General features: G+C 38.9%; 1 protein-coding gene across 1 annotated transcript in view; it reads left to right on the top strand.

Moving 5' to 3' along the window:
- The window catches only part of LOC105924887 (B-cell receptor CD22), a 40,044-nt gene that overhangs the window by 7,225 nt on the left and 8,939 nt on the right, over window positions 1-23,880 (top strand). The window contains exon 4 of the mRNA XM_036125116.1: window positions 39-296. Coding sequence (XP_035981009.1) covers window positions 39-296 — 258 coding nt within the window. The remainder of the gene's footprint in view (window positions 1-38; window positions 297-23,880) is intronic.

Below are 23,880 nucleotides of genomic sequence, written 5' to 3'. Positions count from 1 at the left end.
CTGATCAGTAAAGTTAATGTGTGTCCCATTTTCCTCAGATGCTCCTAGAGACACCTCAGCATCTATCAGTCCATCAGGTTTGGTGTCAGCAGGTAGCTGGGTGGAGCTGAGCTGCTCCAGCAGAGCCAAGCCTCCTGCCAGCTTCACCTGGTTCAGGAACAGCAAACATGGAGCCATTAATGTCTCTGTGGGGCAGGTTTACAGCTTCAATGCTACTGAGGGAGGAGAGTATTACTGTGTGGCTACAAATGATCTGGGGGATGATGCATCATCAACAGTCTGTGCTAGCATCAAAGGTAATTGCTAGTTGTACGATAGTTTATTGAAAGACACATACAACAATGGATGCAATGTTTGCAACGATTGCTAATCAAACGAGCTGTTCAAAAGTTGAAATGTTGATGCAACTGGATGTTCCAAGAGAACAATGACCACAAACACAATTCATAATTAAATTTGTGACAGAAAACTAACCTGAACATTATTCAAGACAGATGGTGTGATCTTTGCTATCAAAAAAAAATAAAATACATTTAATTGAGCACTATAATATCTGGGGAGAGAGTTGTCAAATATCCAGTGAGAATTATGCCAGAGTTGAAAAAAAGCATTTGTTTTTTTCTGTTACTTCCTGATGAATGATGGAGGTGAGTATATGCAAACTTCTCAAAAGCAAAAAATTTCTGACAACAGCATTCTACACATACTGTCATGTAAAATATGTAGCACACCCAATAGCTATTCAGTGGCATTATGAAGAAATATTTAAATGTTGATGCCTAATCTTATTTTTATTATTTATCTATAGATTTAATTACTCACTAATAACCAAAAATACAATATTTTACTCTTTAGATAACCAACATAACCCAAATTAAAGAAAAGGAAGCTTTGGACTGCTTGATGAGCATAGAAAGAGATGGAAGCCTCAACATTGAAGTCTACAGGAAACCTACTCACACAGACCAATATCTTTTTTTTAATTCTCACCACCCACTGGAACACAAACTTTCATCAGAACCTTACAGCATCAAGCCTAACATGTCCCCACTAGGAAAGGAAGGAACAACAAGTAACAGAAACAAGTCAAAGATGCTCTCCAAACCTGCAGATACCCTAACTGGGCTTTTGTCAGATCAGCAAGGAAAGCCAAATGATACATCACAGAACGTGGAGAAGAAACTGTAAAAACATTGTCATCCCATATGTTGCTGGAGTCTCTGGAAAATTCAGCAGTGTTTTCTCTAAACACAAGATCCCAGTTCATTTCAAACCCCATTGGACCCTCAGACAGAGGCTGGTCCATCCTAAATTCACAATAGAAAAGTGCAATAACTTCCTGACATCTTTTCAAACATAAATCTAAACTATTCATAGCTCGCTGACATCCACCTCCTCCACTTTTCCACTGGTACCTACAGTTTCCCCTCTTACATCCTTCTCCTTTACTTCTTTCTCTTCCTTGTCTGTCTCAGACACAACCAAACTTCTCATAAACATGAAATTCTCCGCTTGTCATCTTGACCCCATTCCATCTCCCCTCTTTAAAACCCGTATTCTCACCCTAGTCCCTCTCATAACTCTTATCACAAACACGTCACTTATCACAGGTTCTGTCCCATCCCCCCTGAAACTTTCCACCATTATACCCCTACTGAAAAAAACTGGCCTCAATCCTGATTACTGTAAGATTTGCAGGCAGAGGCAGAAACCTTATGGACTTAAACTGGCCAGTGAAGCACAGAAAACACACCAAAAGAAGAAAATCAGGCTGGATCTGAAAATTGTAGAGCTCTGATTTTTATATATTTTTCCAAAAAGGGCTGTTCTTACATTTTGAAGCAGAAAGGCAGGGGTTCCACTTTCCTGGAATGCTCAGTCATCTCCCAACTTAACCAACATCTTAACACCTCTCAGTTGTTTGAAACTTTTCAATCTGGATTCCGCACCCACCACAGCACAGAAAGTGCCCTGCTCAAAGTCACCAATTACCTCCTCGTCGCCGCTGACTCTGGTTCAATGGCCATCCTTCTTCTCCTTGACCCCTCCTCTTCATTATTTATGTGTTACCCCTTAGACAGGTAATTTGCCATCATGGACTCCAATTTCACTGTTATGCTGATGACGCTCAACTTTACATATCAATACAATCAATCACCCCAGTCATTTTCTACTGTCAACCACGGCATCTCAGACATTAAAACCTGGATGGACAATAATTTTCTAAAACTCAATAGCAACAAAATAGAACTCATCACCGGTCCAAAATCTCCTTCCTTCTGTTCAAAACTTCAGCATCACTATTGATGGTCACAATGTTTCCACCTCCTCCTCCATTCGTAACTTCGCCGTCATCCTGGACTCTTCCCTGTCATTTCAAACACATATCAGCCATATCACCAAAACATCTTTCTTCCACCTCCGCAACATCGCCCACCTCCATTCATCCCTCTCCCAGTCTGCAGTTGAAATCCTCATAAATGCCTTCTTCACCTCCAGACTCGACTACTGCAATAGCCTCCTCTATGGTCTTCCCTTCAGTCATCTCCAAAAATTACAAGACATACAGAACTCTGCTGCCCGCCTACTCACCCGTACCCGGTCCAGAGATCACATCACCCCAGTCCTCCAACACCTTCACTGGCTCCCTGTCCAATACCATATCCAGTACAAGCTTCTTCTCCTCACCTACAAGTCCCTTCATAATATGGCCCCTCCATATCTGACTGACCTCCTGAAACCCCACCGCCCCTTCTGCTCCCTCCGCTCTGCTGATGTCAAGCTGTTAAATAATTGACCTGTTTACGGTCACCCCAGGTTCTTTTATCTGATAATGTGGTGTTTCTTTTGTAGACCTCTGTAGTAATAAAAAGACTCTTGAAACCGTAATTATATTTTACCATATTTAATCTAATAGGCAGAGGGATGTTTACAGCTTCAGTACTGGACTCTAACAACAACCCAACGCAACAGGTGCCAGAGTGCCTCGTTCATTCCTCACACAGACATTAAGTAGGGTTACACCCATTCAGGGGCGTGCCCATTATGATATCAGTGTTCTGTTCATCACATTGGTGGAGAAGATCTTGCTATAATACAGACGTGTCTTTGCTGACACATTTTCCCCAATCATTCTTTCCAATCCAAGTATGTCGGACTCTGTGCCTCCAGAGTCCGTTTATCTGTAATTTCCATGGCAACCAATTTGGCAGTCCAGTCTCTGTAATCTCATAATCTCTAACAAACCTCTTCACACTCATCACCCGCATTAAACACCGGACCTTTGGAACCGAGCCTTTGCTGCTACCACCCTTTGGAACTCACTGCCCCAAACCATCAGGAACTCAGACTCATTACAGAACTTTAAATCTCATCTCAAAACCCACTTGTTTAAACTTTTTAGTATATTTCTGTATTTATAAATTTTTTTGGAAAGCATCTTTGAGTATCCAAAAAGCTATATATAAGTTTGATGTATTATTATTATTATTATTATTATTATTATTATTATTATTATTATTATTATTGAAGACAAAAAACCCAAGCCTATAATGAGGTTGTTTGGAGAAACCAAACAACCTCTCCACAGATAAATGGCACAGGAAATCTACCTCCTCAGGACAGGACCTTGAGAACAAAGGACATGCTTTTGAGGACTAAAATGTTCACATTTTAGACAGAGAAGACTGATGGTTTGAGAGAGGGGTGAAGAAAGCCATCTACGTAAAATGAGGAAAAACAACTTTAACCAGAGGAGGAGTGCTCAACTTTCAACTTTCAAAAACTTACAGCTCATCAATAGGTTTGATTCCTGTCAAGTTTCACACCAATTTACACCTCCACACGTGAACGCAACATTTCTCCTGTGAGCCAGGCAAACGATGAGCCATCGTGAGGGACGATCAATTCCAGGTTAATCTACATGCAAATCCAAGCTCTAACGAGGCTTTGCCTGCAGGGCTATAAAGCTTGGAACTCCACACTCCAGACATTTTGAACTCAGAACGCTTCCTGGATGGGAAGCAAAACGTCTTCAGCTTCAGAATTGAAGTCCAGTTGTTTTATTTTTAAAGATCATGACCTAGATGATTGAGAATCTACACCAACGTATGTTGGAAGTAGTTTTGATTGTCTTCCATTTGTGGACTATTTTCTGTGCAGTGTAAAAGGTAGTTTAAACTTTTTTGAGACCTCGGTAACTCCCTGACCAGACTCCTATGCTGCTACAGTGTTTATTCTGAAGGTCTATGAGAACTCTTTATTTTGACATTGTGTTCACCCCCACTTCAATAGTCAGGAGCATGAGGTTTTAAACTTGGAGTAACTTCTTCAAAATGCCGGGTTAAAATGTTGTAATCCTGTGCACCTGATGTCACGTGTCTGTGTGCAAGTTTAGCAACTTTAAATGATAATAAATGCTGGGATGCCCGAATCTCTGTCTCTGTCTCTCTCTCTCTCTCTCTCTCTCTCTCTCTCTCTCTCTCTCTCTCTCTCTCTCTTCAGGAATGGCCTTTTATCAGAGGCATTTTCAAAATATTTCCTTTGGTTTCAAGTATGTTTATAAGAAAAATCTAATAAACATATCTCCAACTGTTAAGAAAAATAAAACATGCTTGCTGCTGATTATTCCATATGATTGTATTTTGCTTTGCTAAATGTGTGTCTGATGTGAACTCTCAGATTTTCCTTGGAGTCCCAGCATTAACATCCCTGCTGATCTGAAGGAGCATCAGTCTGTCACTATCAGCTGCTCAGCTTTGACTCCCTGTCCACACTCACCTCCTGAACTCACCTGGAATCTCCAACAAGACTCTCACAGACAAACAGAGAACAACACAGAGGGAACCTTTACAACTAAAATCCAGGAGACCATCACTCTGTCAGACACACATGATGGATACAACATCAGCTGTTCTGCCACATATCCTGTGAATGGAGGAAGCAAGACAGCAGAGACAGAAGTGACTCTCAGTGTTTCATGTAAGTGATCCTGTCAGCACGTCATGGTTCAGCTGTTTCTGATCAGTAAAGTTAATGTGTGTCCCATTTTCCTCAGATGCTCCTAGAGACACCTCAGCATCCATCAGTCCATCAGGTTTGGTGTCAGCAGGTAGCTGGGTGGAGCTGAGCTGCTCCAGCAGAGCCAAGCCTCCTGCCAGCTTCACCTGGTTCAGGAACGGCAGAGAGGGAGAAGTATTTGTTGGAAATATTCTCAAATTCAGAGCCATTAAGGGAGGAGAATACTACTGTATGGCCACAAATGATCTGGGAAATGAGACATCTTCAGTCATTTATTTTTCTGTCAGAGGTAAATTATTAACTATATTGAACCTATTTTGCTCAAACATTTAAACTAGCCATCTGAGACCATATTTCATTCAGCACATTCTGTTTATTTCGTTAAGGGTCGCTGTATGGGCCTCTTTATTGGGGAACGATTCCAGTGGGATGTTTAGTGTTTGCCTGTCTGTTTGCTATTCTTTGGTGAGTACCAGAAATTTTTGTGAAAAGATAAAATTAAGTCAGATTTTCCAAATGTTATGTTTCAGATCCATGTGTACATTGTTCCCTCCTCAGTGTGACTTTATTACAACCAAAATGATATGACCGTTGGAAATTCCACTTTTTCTGTCTGGAGTTTTGCAGAGTGAAGGTGGTTCACTTGAGATTTATCCTGTGGTACAACAGGAGTAGTTTACAGTAGTTGTGGACTGCATTCGTTTTAAAAACAATCTGTAACTATGGTAACAGGAAATCTTGTAGTCAGTCGAACAGCAGGTGAGTTTTCTGGATTTTTATTAAAAGAATAAGCTCGGGGAACCTGACTCTCGCCAGATGGATGTAGTTTTGCTGAGCTCCACATGTCTCCACATCTCTGCTTTTGGGAGGGATTTCAATACCACATAAAATTGATTAGCCAATCAGGATCGCCGGGCAGGATTTTCATTGATGTGATGTATCAGAGAAGTGACTGTTTGGATTCAAACAACAATGGCGGCTCGCAGCAAGGAAGCAAGCAGTAACAATAGCCCCTTTTCCATGGCCAGCCTGGGGCTTTGCCAATCATGAGTAGAGTTTTATACACATTTACCCAACGATTCAATTTACAATTTATTTTAATTCTGCTCAGACTTGTGAGGAGCGGCAGAGACCCGCTGACAGGCGAGCCTGGCCTGGAAGACTGCAATGTTACGGCCGCAGTGGATGCGTTGTTACTCCCCCTGACAGTCTGTGTTTTCCCACTGACTGGATCATGTTTGTCATGGCTGAAAAGTCCCCTAAAGGGTTTACTAAGTTAGTGCATAACAGATATCAAAAGGTAAAATCCTGGCTGGATGATTTTGCCGTTTTGAGTTTCTCTCTCTTTGTCTCTCTCTCTCTATCTCTCTAAACGCTATTCTTTAAAAGAACGCCAACATCAGTAATTTACTGACATCTCGCTATATCCATGATCTGTTTTGGTTTCTTATACATAATGCACAAGTAAATGTTTAACTGAGTAAAAGTATTGTTGAAATTGCACATACTTTTCTTAAAAACGCAGAGGTTATTCATAATATATTGTGTAAAAGTGAAATTCATTTAATATAAAAATCAACAACAAGTTCACCTTTCTTAGTTCTATTTAATCTTGCAATGAGTTTACTCGTGTGGCCCTCTTGAGATCAGAATAAGCTGTATGCGGCCCCTAAACCAAAAAGAGTTTGACACCCCTGATCTAGAGGGACACTCAGATGCCAACGTTGAGGAACTGGTCCGTAGGTCTATGTCCAGAAAACATTTAGTCAGTCGTACAGGTGCTACCTTTCAGTGTTTATCAGACAGGATATTTCAGTTCTGGATATTTGCACAAAATACCTCCTAGAACAGCGTTATTGTTTTAACAACATTGCAAACGTCCATGTTTTTTCCTACTGTCTGACGGAGGGAAACTGGAATGCAAAAAAGTGGCAATGACGTAACTCCCTGTAAACTTAAAATGTGCAGAAAGTGTTGGTTCGTATAAATCTGTCTGAAAATATTTTTGTGCAGTGCAACCTTTGATCAAACAAGCTAATAAATTATTTAAAATAGTTTTCTTTTGCCTTTAACATCTGTATTTTAAAATGTTTTGTTTATGCCTTTATTTTTATGCCATGTTGTTTTCATTCTGTCTTTTATAATTGGGTAGCTTTGAGTGTAAATGCTGTCATACAGTTAAACTTGCCTTGTCTTCCATTGCCTGATGTTATTTGTGTCTTCCAGGTGTTTTAATTCCAAACATTCAGCACCCAAGTTGACTGAGGTGGGTAAATATCGAACATTTATTTACAGCTTTGCAGTGTGTTCTAAATTTTGCACAGCCTCTGCATGAAAACACATTTATTGTTTCAGAGTCAAACGAGTGATGTCCAAATGTCAGTCAAGAAACAAGAGGAAGAATTGCATTATGGAGAAATAACCTTTGGCAAAAAGAATCCTAAAACTTCCTCTGTAATGGTGCAAAACAATGAAGAGCAGGAGACGGTGTACACAGAGGTAAAACTGACTAAGCCAGAAAACAACTCGACGCAGACTACTGAGAGTCCAGAGGATCAGTGTAATCAAGAAAAAACAGAATAACCGTTGTTGTGTGATGACAAACTTTTACTTTTAGTTTGCAGTGGATGGTTTATGATAAAGGTTCAGATGGTCATTATCTCAAGACCTCGTCTTTCAATGCACATAGATTTGTCAGTTATTAGGGATGCGGAAAATGATCTTAAGTTTATCAAAATATTTTGTGGTATTTATTTCACAGTAAAAGTGATGGGAAAATTATCTAAAAATCCATTGCTGTCTCCTTTGGCAAAAGATTGTATGGCTGCAGGTGCACAAATCAAAACTCTTATAGCCTTAAAAAAAGACACAATAATAGTAAGTGGTATTATATTTGCTCATTGAGGATTTTGAAATCATTTCATAGTAACCCTATTAATGGGATTGTGTTGTTTTTTTTTGAGTACTGTATTTTTCGGACTATAAGGCGCATCTTAAAATCCTTTCTCGAAAGTTGATGGTGCGCCCTATAATCTGGTGTGCCTTATATATGATTACTGATGAATTTTATTTGGTACAATGCACTCAAAAACCTGTTCAAATGTGTAAGTATGACTTTGGTAAGGAATGCAGCTGCTCAATGGATATCCAGAGCATTTCGGTACACTGTGTCACTAACTGATCGGACCCTGAGCTGTCTCAAGACTGGCACTTGAAGAGTCCGTAGGCAGGACTAGGTGAGGACGAGCGAAGCAGAGTGAGAGAGAAAGAGTAAGGAGACATTCCAGCGGAGATGAGCAGACTGTGGAGGGTTTATGTAGGCTGGTGGACAGGTGGACTGAATTCAACTTAATTAGGAGCATCAGGTGGAAGTGATCTAGGGTGGAGTGATGACTGGAGGCAACTGGACTGTATGAGTCATGGCTGACGGAAGACAGAAGTCCAGAAAAATGTCCAACAAAACGTAATGTTTTCAAGCAATGTTTCAGCTGTAAAATATTGGGTTTATCGATTGAAGCAGGTTGAAATGAAGTTCCTGGGACGTTGTCATCTTCCAAAATGATTAGTATTGCAGTTGTTGCCAATGTAATTTGCAGTTTCCTGTCCAAACTGGCTGTCCTGGGAAAAATGTGACTTAATTTGAGAACTGTTTGATTAAACCATCACATGTGTTCTGAAGAATCAGCAGGGACAGTGGAAGCTGTGCATTTATAATGTAATAATGACATTCAAAGCCACATTTTCTCATAAAATGTCGTAACTTGAAGTCTATAGCATGCATGCTTATCACATAAGATATGTCTTTTAGGGTATGTTTTAGCTGACGTTGTCATGTAACAAGTACATTTTCCCTCATCACTAATCATGACCATTGAAGGACACAGCTAAAGCTGGGCATACACAATATGATTTTTTTCCCTTTTTGGGACGATTCTTCAGTTGTAGGAGTAGTTTTTGGATTGGGCTGAGTTTCAGCTTCATCATGGGTCCTGCATCATGTAGTATACAGGGGGTAACGAGGGCCGATTAGTCTCTCGACTACCTCCCAATCAAGAATAGTACAGTCGGATGAAAATCATAATATTTTGAGATTCAGTTGGCCCTCGTGAGGTGATCATGAGCGCATCCTACTGTTGAAGCAGAGCTACGAGCTTCTATGAGCCGACTTACCCCAACCTCAAGCTCTGCGCATGTGCAAACAAGGGAATTCTTCTTCTCTGACAAAAACACCGGAGTGGAGAGAAGCATGGCGGCACTACGTGTAACATGGAGTCAAACTATGGAGGAGCGACTTGTAGAATTGCCAGGGCAGCGCATTTCGCTCTAGTGAGCCTCATATTTAACAGTTAGCATTGACACGTCCATCTTTTTCTTCTTCTACTGTTTACATTTGGCTTCCGGATAGACGAGGCCGACAAGCGGCATCTCTCTACGGGGCTGAGTCTGACGTGTGGTTTTTGGATGTACAGTGTGAACAGTCAGGTCGCATCAGGCCATACAGTGTAAGAATAGATATTGTGAGCGGTGAACTTTCAAACCCTGCAGTTTCATTGTAGTTTGAGCTGTATCTGAGTACAATGATTGAAAATATCGTACAGTGTACGCCCGTCATAAGCGAAAACTTATCTTCACAAACTCATATTCTGCAAATGAGAATATTCACTACCGTTAAACCAAAGATAAATAAGGAAACTCTGATAAGGATAGCGCAGTCTGAGAGACAACCGATGGTTGTCTCTCAGACTGTGTCTCGCATCTTCTGACATGATACTGCACGCACACACGGCACATGAAGGACCTGCACAGCACTGCATGTTTGAGGGAATAGCTGTTTCGGTTCAGGATAAATTACTATAAATGTTTTAGAATAACATGACAGCGGAGGCATCAAAAATAATATTCAATCCCACCGGTAACAAGTTCTATTACAACTACCTTATAAATGAAAAAGCTCCATGTCACTGATAAGTGGATGTGACAGTGACAGCTGGAAGCCAGAAACACTGTGTGAGAAATTCCTGTCCCTTTTTCCCCTTGTCATCAGACTTTTTAACAAACGTGCAAGAAATCTTGACTTTTTGGGTTACTTATCATTGTATCAATATTGTTACATTTATGGTGCACTATTTTGAATCTAAAAGCAATAAAAATTCATCATTGCTATGTAGAAACATGTTTTCCTATCCTAGACATGCTGGTTAACTGTCCCCTGAGGAGTGCCATAGGTTAGGCAGTCAGCCAGCCGCTGTTTTGTATGGAAGTGTTGTCCCGCTGAGCCATGCAGAAACCCAAAAGCCAGGCTCCAAGTTCAGTCTCCTTCCTCATCATGTGGTGCCAGTAACAAACCTAGAAAGCTTAGTTAGACTAATTAAAGTGTTAAGGTCACACAGCAGCAAACTGTATACAGAAAAAAAGTAGTGGATATTGGCATCTCTTTGAGCAGTGGGAGCTGACAATATTAAGACCAGATCATAACAAGACGAAAGTACAAAGAAAACAGCACAGCAATTAACAATGTGTGTTTTTGTGTAGCCGTTACTACTACTGTTGTGTAAAGAAGTCTGTGTGGATGTGTAGCAAAAGCCAGGACAGTGACGTAAACGGCAGATAAATATATATTGAACGTTTTAATCATACTTACAGGTTTTGAAACCCAATAAAATGGATGCTAACTGGTCTGCAAAACGTATGGTGAACGGTAATGCAATAAACCAATAAATTGCAATAAATGCAATAAATTGGTTTATTGCATTACCGTTCACGATACGTTTTGCAGACCAGTTTGCATCCATTTAAAAGTAAGCACTACAAAAGTAAGCACTACAATTATCTGTTTGAGGATTAGCATGGCTGTGCCCACCTCTGATCATGACCTTTATCAAGTTGTCAATATACAATTTTGTTTTCTGGTTATTTCTTTGCCAAACAATGTAACAGAAAATTTACAGCCTTCTTTGGAGGAGGTACTTTAAAAAATTTGACAAATGAACTATTTACTCTTCATCTTACTATGATATATTTGATATATCTTCAGTACAAATCTTTTCCATTCAACCAGCCTGCTTAAATTATTCAGATCAATTGTCTTATGTGTGATGCTTCAAATATAGCTAAAAAATATCCCTTTTCTGTAGCGACAGTGGAGTTTGTGCAATAACCAGAGGGTTGTCGGTTTGAAACTCAGCTCCGACCGTCTCAGTAGTTGTGTCCTTTGTCTGTCAGTCTAACCCAAGATAGCTGTGGCTATAGTTGCCACCATCAGCATGTGAATGGGTGAATGCCTGAATTTAGTGTAAAACACTTTGGGCTTCTCAGGACTTGACAAAGTGCTATACAGGTACAGACCATTTTCTCTATCTGGTGTATGATGTAGAGTCCCTGGCTTGTTCCCATTCAGTTTACTCCAACCAAAATGTGAAAACACAAAAATTCCAGATGCCACCGCTCAAACTCTACAATTCTGAGTTAGTATGCTAAATTTTATATATATTTTTTACACTTTTCTGAAATTACATACTTTGGGAAAAATAGATGAAATTATGAAAACTGCTCATACTTCACAGCACCTTGTATGGTCAGATCTAAACCCAGCACAAATATCTTATATCAATGTTTAAGCATGGCGATGGAGTGGTAATGATTTGGATTTGTCTTACAACCACACAACCTTAGCACTATGTAAACATCTAGCTGACCATAAACTTGGTTAAAGAGACCAAAGCAGGAGATTTTAGTCACTATGTACAGTAACATTGCATGGGCAAAATTAAATGCAGCACATTAGCACAATACCTTATGCCAACAAAGCCATGGTCAGATAGAAAATTACTTAAATTTGTAGCTGCAGTTTTTTCCATCCACGCTGTTTAATCTCAGGGTGTACTTACTTCCCTATACACAGCTTTTCAATTTTGCATTTGTTTTTGTTCATGAAATATTCACAGTAAATCTGTTGCGTTTTTCCAATCTTTAGGGTGGCTTTAAATTGAACCAGATCATTTCTGTTATGTCCTAAAATGTAAAACATGCAGACTGAAAGAGTGACTTTCTTTTTACTGAGACAGTAACTAGGTAACAAAATGCATTGTGTGAACTTTATGTACTGTAAAGTTTCTTTGCTGTTGCTAGTATTGTAACTAACTTCCTATTTCTGTGCGGTACAGTAAATGCAACACGAGGCATTGCGCAACAAGGATGACCAATAGTAATTGTTCAGATTTTGGAGTCGCCATGTAAAACACAATGCAGAAGTTCTCTCTTCCTAGAAAATCAACTGTATAATAATACATGGAAGTTTGTCTGCTTTTAAATTCTTCTCTGCCTTTCATGTTACATGCTCATTTTATTGATTAAAGACTTTTAATTGACCAAAAACCCAAGCATCAAGTTTATTTCTCTGCACATTCTGAGCAATCAAAAGTAATGGTTAAAAATGCTGAATTTATAAGTCATTAACAAAGCTGTTTTTAAGAAAAAGTAACGTTCAGTAAGAAATATATTAATATTAATATGCTGTACTTAATAAACTTTTAATATTAAAAGGCAAACTTCAAAATTTCACACAGTGAGTGTGATTTCTCTGACAGCCTTAGAACGCTCCTCCTCTACGTCTGAAATCTTTTAAGTTCAGCTGCTAATTTACAAAATTGTCTCTTTGTCTTGTGCAGTTGGATGCTGTAAAAGGTTGTGAGGATCATTAAAAGTTTGTAAACCCTTTACACATATGAGATAAGGGACCAATCTTCTACAAGCATTTAATGTTATCAGGCTTTTTTTCTACTGAATGTGTTTATAGTCACCTGGTGACATGGTTACTTAGAGCTGTGTGTGTAGACGGGTGTTACTAAATGTAAATGTTGGTACTCCTTGCATGCTAAAGCCTAGACCGATTGTAGCTACTGAATGCAATATAGTACTATCTAGAGACATCTGAGTGGTGACAATGAGTGGAGTGACTTACACCATTTAATGTCAGCATGAGTTGTTGTTGTTTTTTTGACTGGGAGACATTTTAAAAAATAAAATCCTCTACTGTGTTACACCAAGCAAGGTACAACTTGTGCAGGGATTTTAGGACTTTAGAGTAAAAATGCACAGGTGGTGGAAAATGTGGTTCTGCAAATGTGACCTTTATAGTATGAACTTTAAAGAGAAGCATTGTTAAAGAGTACACACTTACATTCCCACATATATTAAACTAATAGAAAGCCCACAGGTACAGCACAACAGCAATTTGTCAGAGAACACACAAACAGAGGTGACATCTCTCAGAACTAAAGGGTGTGAATGGAAAAATTGTAGCATGGCTCCTAAAGGTCCCTTCTCACCTAGAGTATGTGAGCAGCAACACAAAAGAGCCTGCTGAACAATGCAGAAACCCAACAGATGGACCACATCTCTGCCGTTGGTCAAACCGTGTGGAAATCGGGTAAAAATTCAGGGAGCTCTGTTTCCTAGATGGGCAAACAGCTTCCTTGGTACAAATAGGGCACTAGGGGCACGTGAGAGACCCATCCAAAATGGTGGCCACGCTGAAACGTCAGTTAGGTGTAGTGGTGGTGGTACTGGAGACCAGACAGGGCACAAGATCTGAGACAGAGGAACCTTGAGGTTGCTGGTCCTAGTCTGATTTCCAGGTAAGTTATTGAGCAGGAGAAGTTGCAAAGAAAATCCAAGTGGCCTGCCACCGGAGCCAGGAACCAATAAAGGAGGTACCTTTAGTCAGAGAACACATATCTGGTCAGAAAAAGCACAAGAGCAACAGAAAGAATCAGAGGTTTTCTTCAGGCTTGAGGAACCACAAAGGAGAACACTCAGGCATGGAAAGACCTGCAGCCAGCTCCTCTTATACTCCAGCTGATAACGATGAGGATCAGGTGTGGAACAGTGCCCTGTTCAGCTTCAGCTCAACTGCGCCCTCCGGTGGCTACCTAGTGGTAGCACACAAGCAATACAAACAACCTACCTTGATATTGATAGACATCAAATTATGGAAACACAGATTGACTTAATCAATTATAAAAGCTATGATATAGATAATTTTACTGAACATAACTTAATTATGTACAGTAAAATGAGGAAAGATATTACAGTTATTATACTGTACAGCAATACAATGCTGAAATAGATACTGTTCTTGATAAAGCATTATACATCATGCAGTTCAGTAGTCGCAGTTTTAAATATAATTTAGTACAAATTAATTTTCTTAGTGAATTTACAATATGCTGCTACTGCCACTTTCTTTGGTCCGAATTACAAAGAGAAATGATGTCCAGACTGAAGATTTATGTCAATCAAATAGATACAAAGGGGGAAGGGTGCGCTTAAAAATGCCCGCAGAAAAACAAAAACATATTTCTGGAGTTTGGTACAAAAATTATGCAAAAGAAGGTAGTTGGAATCATAAGGAGACAAAAAAGGATAACTTCAGAAAACCATTAGATAATAATTAAAATAGTACAAAAGACGCATGGAGTATAATATCTTCATTTTTACAAAAAGGCGAGATAATCTAAAATATTCTAAAATGTTTTTACAACGAATAATGTTGACATCAACAATAAAAGGAATTTGAAATTTACAAAAACTTGTCTTGGCCAAAATATATTTCACATAAATAAAAATATTTTGAGAAATGATTCCTGCCACTGCCCAGAAACATGACTGTTAGGTTAATTGGTCTCTCTAAAATTGTCCTTAGGTGTGAGTGTGTGTGTGAATGGTTGTTTGTCCTGTTTGTCTATGTGCTGCCCTGCGACATAGTGGCAACCTGTCCAGGGTTTACCGCGCCTCTCGCCCATTGAAATGCTGGAGAAAGGCACCAGCACCCCTCACGACCCCATGAGGGATTAAGTGAGCAAGAAAATGGATGGATGGATGAATTCCTGCCTATAATTTAATGATCAGAGCTCCAGCTCTTTCCTTCTTTCATGGGCCCAGAACAGTTGACCTGTTTAATACTCTGTCACAAAGATCTGCAAAGGCAGAGTGGGGTTTGGATAGCTGTGTAAAAAAGAAAAGAAAAAAAGTAATTAAAAAGAGAAAAAAGCAAAAACAAGCAAAAAAAATAACAAATTAGTTGAAAGACTTCTTTGATTAGAAGTGGGTTTCTATAATGAATTACAGTTTGAGAAGAATTGCTTCTGAAAAATAGCAACAAAGAGAGTCAACTTATCCACCAGATCTGGGAAAAAGACTGTTTAATACAAACATCTGATTTTTTTTATTAGAACCATTGGCCACATATTGAACCATTAAAATGCAAATTTAATTGCAAAGTGAGGTGCTGAATCAACAGAGTAGTGTTTGCAGCCTAGTGGAGCACTGCTGCAATGTTTTGGACAACTGATCAAAGTTTTTCATGTCGAAGTCAATTAAAACTAAAGATTTTTGGACCATAATTAGCATGTTCAGTGGGGCTAAGACTTACATTTATAATGAGATTTTTTTTTTTAAAAAACATGCAGATTTTTGGTTGTATTCACACTAATGTGACAAATTTTCTTATACTGGTTGTTATGTTAGTTTTTTAACTTGATTCTTTTTCATTGGTTTTTCCAAGTTATTTCTTATACTTACTAAGTTTCTAAGCTGCTGTCCTTTGAAGAATCTTTCTCCTGGTATTCATTAACTATGATACTTTCTATATTGCCCAGATTTACATACTGCTTTGCTCATTCATCAGCATCCTTTTGTATCTATTTGCATTTTGCAAACAGAGAACTGTCACTAGTTCCTCCCAAATGAATTCTACGAATGCTACCACATTCAGAGTCAGTTTCACTCTGAACCTTTGAAGCTGCTGGTATCATTACTTACTAGGTGGACTCTAATTTGGGTGTTCGACTATACATCTCTTCTACGTTTTGCTCAGGGTAAGTTTATTCCCTCTTTCCTTCCATCAGGCTATGCATTTACAAGAGTTTATGGTGGATTTCAGGTCAAGCTTTTGTTTGCTGTGTTGTGAAACAACAATCTTTTATTTGGCTATTAATACCTATCAGGGGAAATAATTGATAGAGTTAGTCATTTGAATCAAAATTAGGGCTATCATATGATTATTAGCAAGATAGCTAAACAGCTCTCTGTCTCTGTTGGTTATAGTTTTATCTGCCTAATAAGGTAGGGTATATAAAATACTATATGAAGAATAGGGCTGTGCATAAAAATCGATATAAAGATTAATATCGATATTTTTAAAAACGATTTAATATCGATATTCTGGCTTTCAATATCAATATACCTCCCAACCTCTAGGGGGCGTTATTACAGCGCAACCATTACAGTTCACAGCGAAGGAGAGCAAGTGAGACGAATTTGTGGAACGGCCGACAGGATTTTAGAAGCTCCTTTGTCCCTAAAATCAGATGTTTGGGCACATTTTTGGTTTCTGTGACACGTTAAATGCATTGAAGCAAATGCACTTTATTTTCCTGTTAATATGTCTGTGATCAATAAATAGAACATAAACATAATATTTGGCTGATTTTGGTGATTGAATCACTGACCATTAATTCAAAGTAATAAATATCGATATTGGAATCAAAGCAAGCTGAGCCATGTATCGAGTATCGTATCGTGAGCTGTGTATCGAGAATTGTATCGAATCGGCTCATCCTAGATGATACCCAGCCCTAATGAAGAAGTTAGTTTGCACACTGGTGTTCTAAAACAGCAGGTCCTACACAGATATGTATAAACACTAACAACTTGTCACCAACACACAAAAGAACACATGTATGTATACCTTTTTTTCTAATCTTTTTAACAGCTGCATGAGTGACCTGGCTGGTGTATTCTTCACTCCTCTGTTCAAACTTCATAAAATAGCTGTACAGCAATTATTCTGATATAATATTGAATAATAATTGACTAAATAGGTTACTTCTAGGATAGCCAATTTCCATTTAGAAAGCATAGAGTGATAAATATGAATATGCCACACTTTTAGGATTTCTGAAAAACCCTGTCCTGCATCTTCTAATGTTATTTCTATTCCTGTTTTTGTCTATCAGGACAATAAAATATACTGAAATTACTGGTAACACTGTGGCAGAAAGTGGAATTACATGCTTCTTTAGTTCTAAAGGGCTGACAGTTTTGATCAGCCTTGTTACATTTATCAAAACCTATTTCAGTAGAATCTATTGGTAAAGCACCCATTAAAGCGTCTATAGGTTCACCTCTTCAACTTCTATTTTTCTTGATCCTCAGTGAGCTCATGCAACAAGAGCAAGAACAAATATTCTGGTATTAGCATCAAGCAAACCTGCCTGGAACAAGTAACGTTTGAAAAGAAAATACACCCCTACAGAAGTGAGAATGTTTCCATTAGACTGTGTCTGCTATTTTAAAGTAAAAGCTATAATATTTATCTCCACATACAAGCTGCAGCAGTATAATATAATCCTAATCAAGTACTTGAAAGATTTTTTTATGGTTTCACGTCTACTTAGAGGATGTATCAAGTAGTTTTTCTGCCTCATCACTAAACCATTTTGACTTTTTCACTGACTAAGAGGTCATGTTTAAAATAAACTTTTCTTGTTTTAAAGTAAGTCAGGCTGTTAATTAATATAGTCAACTTTTCAGCCTTAACCACACTATGTGTAAAAATATCGAATAATCTAATAAATTACAATTTATGTGAAAAGGTATAAATCTTCGCTGTTGATCATGAGGTCTTATACACACACCTGTGTAGAAAAACAGGCTCAGAATAGATGTCTATTTTCCACATGGAAACATCAAATAAAATGGACGTGATCAGATATTTACTGCCTTTAAACACACCATCTGTGTATATATTTACAGTTTTTCTTCTGGGAAATGGCAAATAATAAAATAGCATTGACTTTTTGAAGAATTTGTAGCATTATTTAACTTATTGTTCATTTTTATTATTAGATATTGTTATTTATCGGATTTACAACTCTTGGTTAAAGCCTTTATTTATTTGCAATGGGAAATAACTATATGTTATAATCACATAACAATTTTGAACAAAGTTAATGATGGAAAAGGACAATTATATGTTAAGATGAACGTTAAAATTTAAGCGAATAAAACCAAAAGTGTTCTGGGAAACGACCTGGTTCAGAACGACCGTCCTTTTATACCAACAGTAGTGTGTTGTGTGTGTTTTCTCACTGACCATACATTCCTTCATGGTGGAGCACATCCCCACTAGATCTCAACCTGCAGTAACACTTGGCCAACCAGACGTCTCAGCAAAATCCTGGCTGTAGAGGAAGTTCAGCGCTGAGCAAATATTCTGTCCAAAAACACAACAACCAAAGATTTAATTTTCACTACAGCATTTACACCATATTTTATGGCTTAAATTCTCCAACATCGTTGTCAAGACTCACCGCAAACCTAATCCTTGTTAAGAGTTCATGGCCAACCATGCAGCACCATAGCACTCATTGGTATAGATTGGATTCTACCAAACAACTTCAGCTTCCTGAGCTGCTAAAAAAGAAAAAAAAATCTTGGAACCTAATCATCTTTAAAACCAAACATTGTTAGGACTGCAAACTTTTCTGCAGTAAAAGCCCATTCACAAATTTTGTCCTTCCCTGTCCCACAATGCCTTGGTTCATAATAGAACCATCGCCTCTGCTTTTTTGTCTTTGGGATTTGCTAGTACATTATGTTGTGTGATGACTGTAGCTAAGAGATGTCCTCACAGTCTTCATGACGAACAATGAGAAGCGATCGGCTGTTTCAGCAACTCTGCATTCGGTTTCATCTCGAGCTTGTGTAACTCTGCTATCAAAGCTGAAGTATGTAAATATATTTTTTTTTTCAGACACTACAAGTAGCTTTAGTCCCCAATATACCTTTCAGCTTTCTCTTGCTCCCAAATACCAGATATTTCATGTAATGAAGTTTTTATTTGGTTGTTTAATCTAACCTAACTAATTAGTAAGCACTATAGCTTCTTTATCCAAAAAATGTGTCCTTTAGAGGCCCATTAGGAAACTTAGTTACAATACAGGCCTTTGCAAAAGTATTTACATCCATTGAACTTTTTCTCAGTTGATCATGTGACAACTAAAAACTCTGTTGTTTTGGGGTAACTTCTATAAACAACTAGCTTTATGCTGGACATTAGTTTACAAACATAACTTTTTCCAACACAACTGTTTTATTTGGAATAACCAGACTATTTGTTTCAAATGTAAATAATTTTTTAAGGACTCTGTGAATTATGGTATTTTACACAATTATTTGACGAGGAGGAACAATTGTTTAGATATGGTGAAATTCTTTCTGAATACAACATCCCTCTATAAGAATTTGCTATTGTCCTTGATGCCATCTCAGCAGGTTTAAAACTGCTGCTATCCACTGCCGATAGGTCTTATGTGCAATATCCTCTGCTTCCAGAGTTTGTATTGGAAATGCAGACCCCGTTCTCAGTATTAAAACCAAAAATAAACATATGATAATAATCCAAAGAAATACTGAGTAAACCTGCTTCAGTGTTTTTTCTGGAACAATCTGGATCCTGATATAGATTGGGAACAGACATGGCTGTTGCCAAGAAAAATCTTTGTCTTAAATAAAGTTTGAGAAATGTCTTTAAAACTTTTACATAGATGTATTCCTGTTAATTCAGTACTGGCTAAATATCTTCAAAACTTCAATCCACTTTGTTTCATTTCGGTGATGGTGCCACTAGAGTGAGGGAGTCCGTCCTGTTAGCGAAGGGTTGCCAGTTCAATCCCCCGGTCTGACCGTCTCAGTCGTTGTGTCCTTGGAGTCCATTCTCAGTTGAGGACGTTTGTGGGTATTTGAATCCCATGCGGGCCCATGGCTTGTCTCCCCAGTATAGAACTCCTCTCTCCTAGAGGATCTAAATGGCAAAGAGAAAGGTGTGAGAAGGTGGCTTAGCTTGCAGTCTGCAGCTTCTCAAGTTTCAGGAACAGTCAGATTGTTTTCAAACAAAGGCCGATGGCACAACACTATCATGAGATTTGAGCTGAGAGTCCTCCTTCCAGGAAAATGTGATTAAAAATGGGGTAATGTTTTGTTCTCTTATTTTAGTCCAGTCTTTATTCTCCTCACATTGCCAGATCTAACGGCTGTTCTTTAGTAAAAGTCAGATTTTAACCCACCTTAAAGCACAATATTTCCTCTGTGCACCTTTTTAAAATATATATCTGTAAATCTATATATGAATTTGGGAAATTAAATTAGTTGCTTAGAAGGAATTTTCATCAGCATTTTTATTTTCAGCATGAAAGATGGAGGACGGTGAGAATCTGAGGGCAGCTCTTTGTGTGAACAGGCTGAGAGTCAACATGTTAGTGAGTGTCTTCTTTCTTCCAGGTGAGCAGGTCGTTTTCTGTAAATTATTATTTACAAATGAATAATTTCTAGTCTGAGGTATTTGGTTCAGATATAGTTTAAAAGGAATCATGTGTAACATGCTGCTGCTGAATTGGATTTTGTGAATTGTGAACTTTCTCTGCAGGAATATTTTGCTCATTATTGTTCTGTTTTTAAAGGGGTTTTGGCGCAATGTCCATCACACATCATAATTACCACACCTGGGAAGATGGAAGCACTTAATGGCTGTTGTTTGCACATCCCGTGTAACTTTACAGCTAGACGGGGAGATTATTCTTTTGACAGCAGTAGAGAAACCATTGGAAAATGGTTAAAAGATGGAAGAAAGGATCCGGTTTTCAACAGTGGGGCGTCAGTTAACCACTATCCAATGAATATTACTGGAGATCTGCGTCAGAAAAACTGCACCACTCTGTTTATTGAAATGCAAACATCTTTTTCACACAAGTACAAGTTTAGAATTGAGAATGGACTCTACAAAGCAACAGATGATTGTAATATCCTTGACATAAAAGTGCTTGGTAAGACTTTTAACTTCACAATTTTACAAATGTATGTGTAAAACCAGAATCTAAACTTGGTTACAGCAAGCTCACCACAATACTGATGCAAACCTTATTTACTTTTTTACATCAATAATCTGTGTGTGCTACAATGTGACGCATGTTCAAACTTAAATCATCAATTCATGAGTTTTACATGCAAATAGGAATCATTCTGAGCGATCAAGAAAGAATAGGCTGCCGACCCGGCCTTCCACCTGACCTACACTGCTCTCAACCCTTAATCCCCCTTTAGCGGCTAAACTCAACTTGTTTTAGCTGCTGTCTTTGCATCAAAGACAGAATAATGTAAGATGATGCAGTGGCTTTCTGTTTGTGTGAAGCGAGAAAGCAATCCACTGGAGGCATCTTCTGCTTGGTGCATTTATTGCTCGAGAGAAAAGATGCCCATACAGCATTCTGCATATGGACAAAAAGTCACCAAGGCGTTACCATTCATTCAAACAGTAGCTACACCCTGTCTCCGTCTAGCAACCTGTCACCCATGAAAAGGTTGTGACCTATATTGGTTCAACCACAGTGACGCCTAGCCGCCACAACATGATGCCGAACATTTTTTACGGCTCACACACCCTCTGGGCATGTATAGGCCCCACATTTAGGTGCCCTTATGTTACATTTTTTGGGCCGTGCACAGCCAAGCCCACGGAGTCAAGGCTCAACCACCAGGTGGATTATGTTGAGCTCCACCCAAGAGGTCCACAGCCTAGGCCTCCTCGATGGGGTGCCATGGGGTCCCCAGAAAATTGTTTTTGTTTTTGAAAATTAATATAAAATAATAAAATATATATTCTATAGAAATTAACAGAATATAACAAAAACTATTCTGCGGCAATCACACAAGAATTTCCAGTAACATTGCAATTCTCCTTTTTTAAAAGGATATATGAGCTGAGCACTAAAACACCGTCTGGCAGTGACAAATACAAAATCAACTCAAGTCCAGTGGAGCTGTGCATTGTGCAATTCTGCAATCATCACCTATGGAGAATTAACAATTATTTGGCAAAAAAATAAACAGATCTGCTTTTTCAGGAGGGATATGCAATTATTTTCAGGACTTATGGTGTCTCCAGCTGCAGAGAACACCCCCTCAGACAGGGTGGAGGATGCCTGCACACACAGAAACCTTTGAGCCAGTCCAAACAGCAGGGGCAGAGTCTCTCTCTTGCTCCACCACCATAGGGTGGCATTATCTTAGCAGGGGATTGGAGGCAGGCGTCTGTACAGCTGGATCTCCTGATCCAGTCTTTGGGCTAAGGAAAGAATCAGTGTTGTTGGAATGACTGCAACTTGTTGTTCTCCTCTTCAAAGAGTTCCTCCAAGGCTGTCTTTTTTTTGTTTTTGCTTTACTGGAGGCGTCTAAAAATCTATGACTCATAAAAAATCAAGCAAAAATATATAATCCATTTCATCTAAACTATCATCACAATAAGCTAAAGACTTAAATAGTCTTCTCCCTCCTCATCTTCAACTTTGAACCCCTCCCTCTGTGTCTCACCTTGCTGCTGGAGCTTGAGAAGAAAGTGACAAACAAACAACTAAATTTAAGAACCACAGAGCCATAGATCAAAGGTCTCACTCTCTCGATGTTAATGTGCTACAATCAGAGAAACTGTCAAATTTAAATACTTCATCTGCTTCTGCCTCTGTGTTTGATGCAATTGCTGCTCCTCTGATCCTGTCCCACACTTCATCCTTATCCACTTTGGATTTAAATTTGAGGTCTAAGATGGTGGCCTCCTCCAAGAATTTAGTAATATAGTCATAGTAATATCATCTTTATTGTCATTGAAACATACATTGAAAAATATATTACAACGAAATTTGTTTTCTGCTTTTAACCCACCACCCTTGGGGAGCAGTGGGCTGCCATGTGCAGCGCACAGGGAGCAATCTGGGGTTAAGGGTCTTGCTCAGGGACCCAGAGTGCCAGGACCGGGGATAGAACCGGGTATTTGCAACCTTCTCTGACTGCTCTAACCACTCGGCCACAACCCCCCAACATGTTGTAGAAGCTTGTATAGCAGAGGATGGTTTTGGTCCATTGACCTCTGGGTTATGGGCCAGGCATGCTTCCGCTGCGCCACTCTGGCTCGTGTGGATATTTCTGGATATCAGATTCCTGAAATATTTGAAAAGAAGGAAAATGTGCCATCATGACTATGTTTAAAGGTGCCACGACATCACTGTATAAATCATTTCATGTAGCTGATATTGCTACATATGTGACTTCTCCAAATTTCATTAAAAACATTACATCAGCTAGTTGTTTTGTCAGACCAAATGTCCCTGCTCAGTAAAAGGGTTGGTTGTGCTAATCATATGCAGCTCTACCAAGTGGACTTCACTCTCATTGGCTATAACCATATTTGAAAAACCGGTTGAACTCGCTGCTTCGCCTTCCTCTTCTGATGTCTGACAGTGCAGCAGCTGGGGGGGGGGGGGAAGACTGTTTGCTTGATAGTGGGCTCTGATTGGAGAATATGAATTACAAAGAGAGAAAACCTACATAGTTCTGAGCAAATTAACAAAGCTGACTGCCCCTGAACAGGTCCTTTGGGACTCACTTTTGACAACACAGCCTAAAGAGTGCACAACAGATCATATTAAACCCATAAAACCTCAGAAAAATGTAATTTGTTGTCATGGCCCCTTTAAGTATTTATAACTGTCATCTTCCATCCATCCATCCATTTTCTGACCCGCTTAAGTTGTACCTCGTACCGTTTAGAAAGAACTTTTCAAATGTACTCCTTGATACTCTTTGTGAAGGTAGAGTCATCTTCTTGCACGTTGTAGTGCTGCTGTAGCTTTTGCGGGATGAGCAAAACATCTCAACACAAGTCGGACGTTTGTCGCTGGAGAGGTATAGTGCCTCCGCATGAACAGTCCAAACTCCTCGGCTTTTCTTAGTCTGCAATATATAAAAAAA

Source organism: Fundulus heteroclitus, chromosome 21 (genome assembly GCF_011125445.2).
Source record: "Fundulus heteroclitus isolate FHET01 chromosome 21, MU-UCD_Fhet_4.1, whole genome shotgun sequence".
Classification (NCBI taxonomy): Eukaryota; Metazoa; Chordata; class Actinopteri; order Cyprinodontiformes; family Fundulidae; genus Fundulus; species Fundulus heteroclitus.
The sequence above is the reverse complement of the archived record's forward strand: the minus strand, read 5'-3'. Positions and strand labels throughout refer to the sequence as shown.